The 12621-nt window shown below is 38.4% G+C and overlaps 1 protein-coding gene across 6 annotated transcripts in view; it reads right to left on the reverse strand.

Annotated features, from left to right (window-relative positions):
* Positions 1 to 1543: 1543 nt before the first annotated feature.
* The window catches only part of CHD9 (chromodomain helicase DNA binding protein 9), a 71252-nt gene continuing 60174 nt past the window's right edge, over positions 1544 to 12621 (reverse strand). For 5 of the 6 annotated variants that reach the window (XM_064723210.1, XM_064723209.1, XM_064723212.1 and 2 more), the window contains exons 32-38: positions 11993 to 12265; positions 11057 to 11225; positions 9990 to 10129; positions 9307 to 9528; positions 8386 to 8514; positions 6287 to 6391; positions 1544 to 5001 (exon numbers count right to left, since the gene is read on the reverse strand). In XM_064723210.1, the coding sequence (XP_064579280.1) occupies positions 4135 to 5001; positions 6287 to 6391; positions 8386 to 8514; positions 9307 to 9528; positions 9990 to 10129; positions 11057 to 11225; positions 11993 to 12265 (1905 nt within the window). In that variant the 3' untranslated portion in view covers positions 1544 to 4134. The remainder of the gene's footprint in view (positions 5002 to 6286; positions 6392 to 8385; positions 8515 to 9306; positions 9529 to 9989; positions 10130 to 11056; positions 11226 to 11992; positions 12266 to 12621) is intronic. The other variant, XM_064723211.1, reaches the window with a different exon arrangement.

The raw sequence follows: 12621 nt of genomic DNA on the forward strand, positions 1-12621 counted from the left end.
AAGGATCTTGGGAATTACATTTTCCTTCCTTCCTTGCATGAAAGAACCTGAAAGGAGGCAGCATTCAATAAAAAAAAAAATAATGAAAAGAACTTGGAAAGCTGTTATCTTTATTTTCTTTTCCTCTAAATGTAACAAAGAAATTATACTGCCTGTTTGTGTAACGTTAGGGACATTTAGATAAGCCAGGACAGTTATTTTGTAAACTCCCGTGGCTACACCAGAACAATTACTCTGCTCTACAGATAACACCACCAGCCCAAGGTCCAGCAATGCACAAATGTAAAATTTTAAATGTTGGTCAGCTACAGCAGTGTAAATCCCACATTGCACTGAAACAGCCTGCTCACGTGGAAGGTAATGATAGGTATAATAGAACTACATCAGAACCTGCCTATAAAAGTAGCTGTTAGTAACTTGTACGTCACAAATAAGTTAATGTAACACTACCCTGTAGATCCCTTTATATTAACTCTGAACACCAGGCACATTTCATCTTGCTACAGCTTGAATTAGACCTTCATCAAACCTTCATTTTAATGGGTGATCAGCATGGTCACACTGAGCAATCCATGAAAAATGTATTACTAAATAACATGGCACAAATAATTTTCTCAGACACAAAATAAAACAAATAGGACAGGACTTTTCCCTGGACACCTTGTTAAGAGGCTTCTCTAATCACCATACCCCACATATACAGTTTGGAAAAATTTCAAAGGAGTGCCAGAAACTAACCACCAATATAGTGCCTAGATCGCCTTTCTGGGGAATATTTCCACTGAAAAACAGATCCTTATATTTAATTTATAGACCAAGACGGCTGGATTCCAAAACTAATTTTAAAAAATACTGTTAGAGATTTTGCAGGACTTCCATGGAAAAGAGAAGTTGAGAACAGAGCTCATGTACATGTGAACTTCTATCACCTGTGCACACATCTGCAGAAGCTCAAAAAGGATGATCAGGATCTGAAGACAAAATTCAGACTGAAATAAATAAGGATACCACTGAATCATTCAAATGCAATGCCAGGTGTCAGAGGACAAGCAGGAGACAACTTGGGTTCAGGAGCAATGTCTGTGCCCTGTGTGAAATACATGCAATAGTTAAGTGCTGTGTACACGATTAAAAACTTTAATAAAGATGTGGAAAGTAATGCAAAATTGTTTTTTTTTTTTAGAAAGAAGACTGAAAAGATACTTACTTCACTGCCAACATGCTTATTTAAAATTAAGGCAACTTTTGGCCCAGAACCTAGACCATACATTCTTTTCCAACCATAAGTACTGAAGGGTGGGAGTAACAGCTGGTTTGATTGTAAGATAAGAGAATTAGATTCCCAGTAAAATTATACAAGAGTAAACCATGGTCTTGGGCAGTAGGTGTGTTATGTCCTTGGCTTGTCTGCAGGGTTTTTTAAGGTCTTAAGAATAATTTCAGTTTTAAAACTTAGCACTGAAAACTTGAGTTTTGCTGCTGGAAGATCCACGTTTAATCCTTACACAGCATTACTTTCACATACTGAGGCCGACATCACGGGTAGTCAAAGAATATGTTTAATAAAAAATAATTAAACTTCCATTTGCTCTATAGAACATCATAGAAAGTAATTCAATAAATTACAAATGACTTTTTAAGACGCTTGTTCAACTACAGAAAGCAAATTCAGACTACACAGAACACAACTGGCAAATATTGCAAATGTCCAAAAAAAACCTGGACTAAGACTTGGATCATGAAGCCTGAAACAAGGGATAGAAATACAAGGCAATAACAGCTAAGGTTTTTTTAGTAACTACCAACACACACTTTATCATCACCTTGGATATCCTTTTAATTTTAACTTCAGTATTAGTGTAATTCTACTGAGGTTTCCTTATAACCCTTAACTTTATACAACCGTATTTGCATATAGTTTAGCTGATAGTGGGACACTTTTTTCCCCCTCTGGATCAAACTGATGAAAAATAACCCAAATATAATTATGTTCAAGTCTACACCAGCCTTCATTACTTGAAACTGTAATTGCCTTATTACATAGAAAGAATCACTAGAACAGTAACCAAACTTACTTGACCATAATAGGAAAATACTTTATTTCATAAATCTGATATAAATTAGGTTTTAGCCACAAGATTTAGGACTTGTTTTGTGGGGGAAGGGTGGGAAGTGATGGTATTGTTGACATACTCCATCAGCAAATGAAGTTAATAACTGCTTGTAAAACTTTGGCTATTTCATAGATGCATCCTAGTTAAATAAAAGTGCTATATTACACAAAGGGCAAAATATTAAATATGAAATACTTTTTCTTTTAATGACGAAAAATTGGCTACCCCCTTCTCTTGGCAGTTTTTGATTTTCACTATTGCTAAGACACTGCATGAAGGGCCAAAAATCAGAATACTATCTGGGAAAATACGTAACCAGCACAATCCAAATGGTACTTGTATAATTGTGTAATTACATCTAATACTGCTTCTAATCATGGGGCTAGTTATTTTGCACATAGAAACTTATATTTCATTGGTAAAGTTCTTGATAAAAAACAACACAGTTGTTTTACTGTACAAGCAAGCAACAGAACTATATCAAAATATACAGTTTTTGTTTTTTATTTTTAAATTTATCCCTTTGTAAAGCTTTTTCCATGACTTTCACTAGTACCTGTATCTGTTTTCTCTCAACACTTGCCTATTCTTGGACCGCAAATGATGTAACCAAGGTCACCTGAAGTCTCAGTCAGTTCAGAAGTTCTGTAAATGTGAATCTGGGCCTCGACTGTGTCAGAGTAATAGCAGCTTAAGAAGAAGGAGGAATCATATCACACGTCAAATCTTAGAGAGATTTTATATAGTAAAGGGTTCTAAGGATTTGGATTTGAAACGAGATGCCTTATGCCCTGTTACTGTGGTTTCTAGGAATAAATTTGTCTTCCTTACTATTCAAAGTGCTTTTTTCTTTAGTGGGTAACTCAGCATAATATATGAATTGATATCCCAATAATGATTTTGGATAATGTTTAGTCAGATTTAAATCTGCAGAGAAGTTTAAACTCAAAAGGAGTTCAAAACTATCTGTACTTTATTTACCATTATTAACTGGGAACTCCAGGAGGTTTTATGACATAAAACACAAATAGAAATCTACACAAACAAAGCAAACAAACAATTTTTACATGAATTATGCAGTGTTGAAAGGTCTTTTCAGTGGCACTTTATGACAGTTTGCCTCTTCTGAGTCTTGGGGAAACTACTCCTCATTTTGGGACTTTTAATTCTGCAGAGGGAGCCCAAAACTTTGCAAGGTGTAAACTAAATAGACCTACATGGTGCCAAGTAGCATGAGATAAGACAGCTTTTGCTTTATTTTCCCCTTACTGCTGTCAAAGAGAACAGCTGCAATAAGGGGGAAAGAAAACACCAACAGTCTTACCTCAAGTAACTCAGATTTTAACATGCTATACAGGATGTCTTTAAAAAACAAAACAAAACCTGAAAACAAGTAATAGAAACCAATGTAAACTTCCTAAACTAACTCAGCTGAGGTAACAGGTAGCCAGTTTAATTGGCTAATTGGGAAAAATTTATCTTCTTTTAAACACACTTGTACCTGAATTGGAAACAGCAGTGCATCACAACACTAGAGCATTTTCATGTAATTAAAGCAATGGATGGTGATGTAGATTCTACAGCTTTCATGACATTCATTAGCTGCCCAAATTATTGCTGAGTTTTGATCTGTAAATTATAAGTGTCAAGGAGGCTGTAAAACTATATTCAAATTAAATCAATAATATGCATAAAGTATTCTGTGTTCACTGCAAATATATTAAATATACAGCTCTTACTTGAGCATTATTTTCATAAAATTAACCCCCCAACAAAATTATAATGCCTTTTGTTGTAATTTTACACCATTGTGTATTTGATAGTACATACAAGTTCAGAAACTTATGAACTTCAAGAAATATTACATGCAAAACGTCTCTGAAAGCAGTTTGCACTTCTAAACAAATACTGAAATGTTCGGTCAGTAAATCATTGATGCACTCAACACTGGGTTATTTACAATGAAATAATTAAAGAATAAATTCAAAATCAGTTTATAATTTAAGTGCAGAGTCTGGGGTCAGTCTTCATCGCTCGAATCCGAATCCTCAGATGAAGACGATGTACTGTCAGATCCAGATGAAGCATCTGCTTTCTCTGAACCCTCATCTGTGCTGTTTTCATTGTGAGAGCTTGGCTCTGTTCCCCCTTTGTCTTCCTGATCTCTAACCCTAGAATTTTCCTCCTTTTCTTCTGTGGGCTTGGCTGAGCCCGTGTCATTGCTTTCACTGTTCTGTACATCAAAAATATTAGACTGAGACAAAGCTGGGATATGAAGATTAAGGCCTGGAGTGAGAAGCATCCCTGGGTAAAGTATGTTGGACAAAAGTAAAGGGTTAAGAGAGAGAGGATTGGCAGCTGCGGCAGCAGAGGATGTCGAAGGAGAACTGGAAACAGAGTTTTCACCACCAGTGTCCGTGTTTTGGTCTTCTGTCCTTTCCTTCTTTGCATCCGTCTCCTTCGCATCGTTTCCCTTTTTCTCCTCCGAAGCGGATTCCGTGGACTTTGCCAGGAGCCCTCCCATGCCCAGCAGGTTCGGCAGCCCGGCCATGCCCGACAGCAGCATGGGGAACATGGCAGCCACGTTCTTGGCCTCTCCCGCGGCGGCAGCGAGGCCGGCCGGCATTCCCATGAGTCCCGCCGTCACCTGCAGCGACTGCAGGTTGTGCAGGTTGTGCTGCAGGGCCTGCAGGCCGGGCAGCTCCACGCCGGGCAGCAGCCCGTTGGCCAGCAGGGGGCTCACGGACACGCCGTGCGCCGAGGCCGCGGCCGCGGCCGCCGTGGCCTTGGCGATCTCGCTCTTGGGGCGCCTCCCCCGGCGGCTCACCTCCTCCCGCACCACCGGGCCCGTCAGGATGCGCTCGAACATCCCCTCGGGGAGGAAGCCCTGCAGAGACACAGCGGCACTTTAGCGCGATTCAGGATGGCAAAGGAACAGCAAACACAGAACTCGAGTGTACAGAGCAGTAGCTCCCTGGGATTTGGGCTGACTCTGTGCTACCGCATCCCAAATGTCTACAGCCCATCTCCACTGTGAGGGCTCTTCTCACACCCTCTGCTACCCCACCCTTCACGGCTTCCTGGCACATCAAGCCAAATAGAGCTAATTATAGGAGCAAGCTCCATCTAAGATCTAAACCAGCATTGCTTTGAAATATTATCATACAGCAATCACTTGACAGTTTAATTAGTTTTCAATTTAAAGTTAAATATGTGTGATTGCACACAGACCAACAATCCCTGAGCCCTTTTTAGTTTTGCTAGTGTCTCTTTAATGTCCTCATATTTCATCTCATCCATAAACTGAAGAAAAACCAATAAAGAATCAACCTGAATTAAATTAAATTCTTAGTACTTCTATTTAGGATTTGTATAGTATCCCTTCACCACTTTAAGACCTCCTACCTAACAACAAAGAATTGCAATGAATACCAATATTCCCTTTAAAATGTATTGTCTTGAAATTTCCTTTTTAAAAAGGCAACCATAAGATCAAATATAACTCAACACTATGGTACAACTGCCTTTTTTCCCTAGCAAATAACTCTGATTTGTATTAGCTTAATGCAACCAGAGCAATTCAGAACTTAAGTTCTGTTCCTCTCTACTGTAGGTAACTGCTACTTTCTCAAAGTAATTCTGCTAGTATTTATACCTCTATTCAGAGGTATACACTATACAATACAACTTCTTTAGGTTCAAAATATGTCCTTATTTTCAAGGCAAGACTAACTGATAATATCCTCACTATCCGGATTTATCAGAGGTGCATGCTAAAAGTAAAATAAATATTTAAAAATATTTAAATATTTTTTCCCAACTGAAACTTTGGAGAAAGTATTCTCTTTCTTAAATGATTTCTTGGCTAATATCTTTCCTAAAAGCCACTGGACTATATTTAAGACATGAGAAGTCACAGTATTACAGCATCTTCAACAAAATCTCTAATTTGGGGTTGCCAGTCACTGTTCCACCCCTTTCTCCTATTCCAGTTGTGCCAGCAAAGCATTTACTGAACTGAGCTGGCAGAAAGCTGACACTGACTCATGTTTGCTGTTCATGTAATACCAGAAATGAAAATCACACCTCTTGGCATGCATGTCTTTTCTATTTGCCTTGTTTCCTTTCAGATACATTTCATGTCATGGTTATCTTATTCTGCAAATACTTACAGACTGTTTTACCACGTCTCCCCACTCAGGAGCCACTCCATACTCTGGATTTTCTTTCAAGAATCTGCACAAATCCTTCAGCGGGGGAGCAAATGCACCCCCAACCTGAGAAGCAGAAGATAGAAGTCAGTGAATTTGTGACAACTGATAAGAAAAAAGGCAACATTAATACCTGACACTGTTTCATTTTTTTACCTTTTGGATTACATAGTACAAATAAAGCCTCACTTCAAGTTATGGAGCATGATGCAGCTTTTGGCTGACTCCTGGTGATAGATGTGTATGTGATTTGTTCTGAATCTACTAAACTCAAACTCATCTATTGAACTCAATTCAAGACTTCAGTATTTGACATTCCCACTGATGTTTAATACTTAATATTTATTTAGACATGCAATGAATGGAAGAGCAACCACATGAACAGAGAACAGTGGTCCAAGTATTACCAAGAAGGTTGTAAGTACAACCCTGTTAAGCTTTTCCTTTATTCAGTATATAAATCCTATTCTCTCATCTCAGTCAACTTCTAAAAATATTTAAGAGGCTCTGCAATCATGAATTAAGTTCCTGAGGTTTTTTTCATGCACAAAAGGCCAAATTAAAGTTACTAAACAGCATATCCTAATAAAAGCATATAAGCAGGAAAGTAAGGTTTTTAAATTAATGAGAAGAATTATTCAGATCCAGAAAGAAAAAGAAGAAAATTTTCCACTTTCTGCTTAACTTTCTCTATAAACTGCAACTTAAACTCATGTTTTCTAGGCTACTTTTGGTCCCTCACTCCCTACTACTCAGAAATATTACAGAACTAAAAAAGTAAATGAGAAAAAACAGGTTTGGTGATACACAGAAATTGGAGACAACTAATACATGGAAAACCTGGTATTAATCAAGTATCCAAGCACCAGCTATGGAGTGGAAATCTGAGAGGAAAAAAACCACCATGAAAACACAGGTTTTCACAGTAAACAGAGATCATATCTCTCATTCCTTGATCTTCAACTTTGACAAGATCCCTCAGGGCACAGCTCTTGAAGAGCAGCCACAGATCTCAGTTTCAAGAGACTCACAACCATTCTGGTTCCCCTTCAGAGCTGCTGTCTCAATACACTGAAGAGATTAAAGACTCAAATTCTGCCTCGCTCTCCTGTACAGATGGACAAAGCTCCTGACCTTAATATAGCAGCATACAAGAAAACCCCATCCTGCTTCCCTTGTAGCTGCTCTAACAAAAAGAGAAGCAGGCAGTGCCGCCAGGGAAAGGGAAAATGCTCCTTACATGGACACAACAGCTCAAAGATTCCCCCTGGGTTGCTGCTCTGGTGCTACACTGACATTCAAAGACACCATCAAACACATCTGGCCAGATCTGTTCAACAGACACCAGTGATGTTCTGCATGCTTTTCTTGAATATTGCCTTTAGCCTTCCCCAGAGCCTGTTCAAATGCATTGTGCTGTTCCCAAACTCTGACCACCTGCACAAAAATTCAACACCTGCCCTCACATCTTCCACTGCTGCCTTTTCACACAAGAATTCCCCTTCTCCTTTTGTTCTCCTGTTCCCCCAACATTTCACCTAGAAATGTGACTGAGCCAATACTACTGGTAGATCCAGAAAGGGCAAATGGCAGACATTACTGAAAAAAGCAAAAAGCAAAATCATCCAGTACAGAGGATTGCCTCAATTCCAAAGGACAAGTTTCTATGGCAGATATATTACCAAAACAATTTTGTCAAAAATAGTAATGAGAAGATCACAAAAAAATCTCAAACTTCTGACAAAGTTGCCACTTTGATAATGGATTTTGAACATTTATTTTAGTGGCCCTGCTTCTGTCTGAGTCAATGGCATAAACACTGCACCATACCAAGTGTTCAGCTCAATAAACCATGGGCTAAGTTTCTATCTGTGTCTTACATATTTTCATAGTAGCAAAAGATTTACTAGAAGATTGTAACTGAAATTTTTGCTCTGTGCCAAAGCTTTAAAACAAAAACCTTTCATTCGTAAACTGGGAAAATTTTAGCAAGTGTAGTTCCTCATCTGGAGTAACTTTTCATTTGGGGAGTATGAGAATGGGAACAGTATCATGAATACCTTTCTTGCATTTCTTCTATTTATGAGCTGAACACGTTCTTCACCAGTTAAACTGTTAACATCCAGTTTGTTGGGGTTTCGACAACGGTGTCGTTTTTGTTTGGGCCTCCCATCGTGCAGCTGCATCCTCTGTTAGAAAGGAATTAAAAAGCCAATTATCCTTCTGATATAACTGCTTTTAAAAGTAAGATCTCTGTGCATTCTCTTGAGTCAGGCATTAATTTGAAGCCAACTTCAACTTCAGAAATATTTTAATACCAGTACCTATCCACTAATCACAATCATTTAATAAGCAGTCCAGTAAACAGCACCACATCATCTCTCTGACGCCTCTGCCCATTGCTTTACTACTTTTTCAGTTTTTAACAATGCTTTAACTGTCTGGAAGATTACTGCTGCTTTGTAATACCTTCATGGAGAAGGAAGGTTGTTATTCCAGATATCACACATATGATTTTCTTACATTAAAAAATGACAAATTCAGAAGTAGCAGCATGAGAAGATCATACCCACACAAACACCACTACCACAGCACTGTACTGTAGGTATGAGATGCATTCCACAGTAAGTTCTTTAATCCTTTTGCACATCACTAAATATGCTGTTACACATTTTCAGCTCCTATCATCAGTACCAAGGTAATGTGAGTTTTCTTGTCCTAGATAATTTTTTAAATAGTAAGTGAAATCATATAAAGATCAAATGTCTTGATTTGGTGTTGCTTTTCATGGCAATTACATTTGTGAGACAAAAGGAAGGCTTGGAGACCTCACACTGTAAAAAGAAATGGACATTTTCCTTTTTCTATGTGGAACAGAAGAACAAAGAAATAATTCTCTGTAACACAGAATGCAAACCAAAAATACATAATATGTGAACTATTGTACTATGTAGCTAGGGAGAGGTGAAAGAAATACTCACAGGAATACAAGCTCCTGAATCTTCAACATATCCAGGATGTTCTTTAAGCCACCTTTCTAAATCTTTTCTTTTAGGGGCATCATCACCTGCAAGCCTTGTTCCATCTTTTAGGTTAATAACAGGAACTGGGCTCTCTGCATCGAGCACGCCTTGGGACTGTGTGTAGGTGAGTGCTGGGTTTATTCCTGCAGCAACCTGGCAGGAGTTAATACCTGGATTAACCTGGAGAAATTAAAAACATCTGCCTTATTGCACTGAAAACAAGCCATCACAATTATTTCTTGCATGAGTCAATGAAAGGCAGTTTTGCAGATCAAAAGGACTCACACACTCACACTCAAGGACTTGCTCATGCCAAAGAAATCCCTTCAGGACACTGCCCAGTGAGGTATGTCTAAAGGTTGCTATGTCAAGCAACAAATTTTTAATAATACATTGTTAAAGATCATCAGAAATCAAGTTACATTTTAAAAACAGTTATTTATACTGTATATATCTGATATTTAATGACACTCCACCAGTTTTAATCTGTGTAATCATAAACTATCAGCAAAAAATATCCCAAACCTGAAAGTTTTGACTACAAGCTTTTGTGGAGCAGGGACAGCTGGTTATGCTCAGTTAAGGCATTAATAATAATAATTTTGATCTTATTTTTTGGATACAGAATGAAGTTTACTTACATGGTTAGGCTGTTTATTTCTATTCATAAAGAGGACATCAACTCCCTCCACATTCTTCCTTCTTCCTCGTCTCTTTTTGACTACAGGCTGACTGTCAACAATGACTCCATTGGCACTGGCTGTTAAGTGACTGGAAGTACCTAATAAATTATGCAATCAAACTTGTGTCAGTGCTTGTTTTATAAAGAGAAACATGTCTGAATACAGAAAGGAAATAAAATTATTTTAATTATTGCAAGTGCATGCAATTTCTACATGTAACAGCTAAGATAAATTGCCCTTTGTTTTGTGATTGCTTAAAGCATCATGAATATCAGGTTCTGAAAGCTACTTTACTATGAAAATTTCATTACTGCCCCTGCACCCCCTCCAAATTTATCTATACAGGGATTATGGCTACTGACAACTGTTGATGTTATATACACAGAGAGGCAGACATCCCAAAACAAATGTTTAGCAAGACCTTAATGGTTTGTTGCAAAATTTAAGCAGAAGCTGGTCTAAGTTAAGCACCCACTTCTAATAATTTCTAATATTTTAATCCAAATGTTAGCTCCTTACTTCAGGCTCATTTGTATTTGTCAGAGTATACCTACTGTTATCTTGTTATGAAACAAGCTGTAAGTTTTTGGCTATAAATCAAAAATTGATTCCAGTTGTCCTCCATGGCCTCTTCATATGAGACACAAGGAAGATTACCAAGAGTCTGAATTGGCAGAGGCATAAATCTGGAACTCTTCATCTTTATTTACAAAGTAGCCACATTAAGTTCTGAGTTAAACTGATTACTGTCAGCGTACAGTGATGCACTCTATAATTATTAAAATCATCTTTGGAGGGGGTTTACAGTGTATAATGGCATCATTCTACTAAATTAACATTACAGTAATTGACACTATGATAAAGCATCATGTGCTCCAAACTGGAGAATGCCTCCACATTGGAGAGAATTTCTCCAGGCTGCAGTTTGCAAACATCTCTCTCCATTGCCAACTCACGGACATCAACAGAAGAACCCAGCAGACTGAATACTACATTGCCCTTCTCCTTTCTGACATGTTTTGTACCTGATTTGGGAAGTGATTTGGGGAAGTTGACAAGGCTGGTTTCTGAAGCATTCTGGAGTTCACGGAGCCGAGCCAGATATTGCTGCTGACCCAATGCACCCTCCTCGCTTTCAAACGGCCTTTTCTGAGACAGTCCCTGCTTCTGAAAAGTCAATTTCAAACCACCTTCCTGTTAAATAAATGCCAGGATTAGAAGAGCTTCTGCTGAAGCAGAAAGAACTACTTCACAATCAGGATTTCACATACAGTTACTCCAGCAGAATTGAGAAAGAATGAAAACACTGTGTTAGATCTTGTACAATCTTGTTCTTCCATGTAAAACCAGAATATGAACAGAAATTTCATCTGAACTGAAAAATCCAGACCCTGGTAAGGTGTTTACCTCCTGAATCCAGTCCTAGACCCAACTACAAGAGCAAACAGTCACATATTTTTATGTGCTACAAATAGGTCTCAAACTTCAGATAAACAAAATGTTTGAAGCTTCTACCCGGCATTTAAACCAGGAAATTTTCCTGTAATCCTCTAAAAGACCATGAAATAATAAAGTGCTTGTTGAAATGTTAAAAAAAAGCTGAGCAGCAGAAATACCTTTTTATACTAACCAGATTTGTTAGAAACAGCATAAAACAAGCTGTCTGAGGAAGCATCAGCATGGCAAAAACTCAATTCAGAAAAAAAAAAAAAGATTCCTTCCAGTGGCTTAAGCAAATAAAAGAAAAATAAAAAAAAAAAAAGAAAAAAAGAATACAGAAAACCCCCTCCCCAAAAAACCAAACCCAAACCCCAAACACTCAGTGCCCAGAAGCAGCAGACCCAAATACCCACAAACAAGTGTGTGAAGAAGTGAGAGTGAGAGCAGGCAGCCACTTGCAGGTAAAGCATGCCGCACACCGCAATCGCAACCAGGTCCTAGGGCAATAAAAATAAACATACGTCATTGATTTTCACTGTAAACTCCTTTTCTCGTACATGCTTCTTCACCTTTGACAGCTGGGGAGATTGCTCATATTCTTCTTTTACAGCTGCCAGAGGGGGTGTGGGTGCAGTGGGCTCACTGTACTCTGCAGCTGCCCCTGAGCTGTCCAGCAGCTTGGTGGTGTAGAAGGATGCCACGGTGGCGCTGTCGTAGCTCCTTCGGGCTGAAGGCCATTTACCCTTCAGCACTGTCTGACAAATGCTGTCCAGTCTGTTAATCATAACACGGTCCTGAAATATGAGAAAGTCATTCTGTAAGAGCAATGCTTACCAACACTGTGACATTTAGGTATTAGCTCTTAATTCTACAGAGAAGGGAAATGACAACATTTTTATCATTGGACTTGGACTTGAAGATTTTGAAGTTCCTGGATTTGTACTGATCCACTGTAAATCTGTGAAAGCACTTCTGTACTTAACTTCACTATGTACCTCCAAACAAATAAGTAATTTCTCTCATCTGTGCAGGGTCTGGCAAATGACTGAAATACACTATCTCCCTGATTTTTAATGGAAAGATGTGGTAACTAACAAAGCAGTATTTGTATGTGTGGCTTTGACTCACTGTTAGCAGGATCTGAACCTGT

Source organism: Zonotrichia leucophrys, chromosome 11 (genome assembly GCF_028769735.1).
Source record: "Zonotrichia leucophrys gambelii isolate GWCS_2022_RI chromosome 11, RI_Zleu_2.0, whole genome shotgun sequence".
NCBI lineage: Eukaryota > Metazoa > Chordata > Aves > Passeriformes > Passerellidae > Zonotrichia > Zonotrichia leucophrys.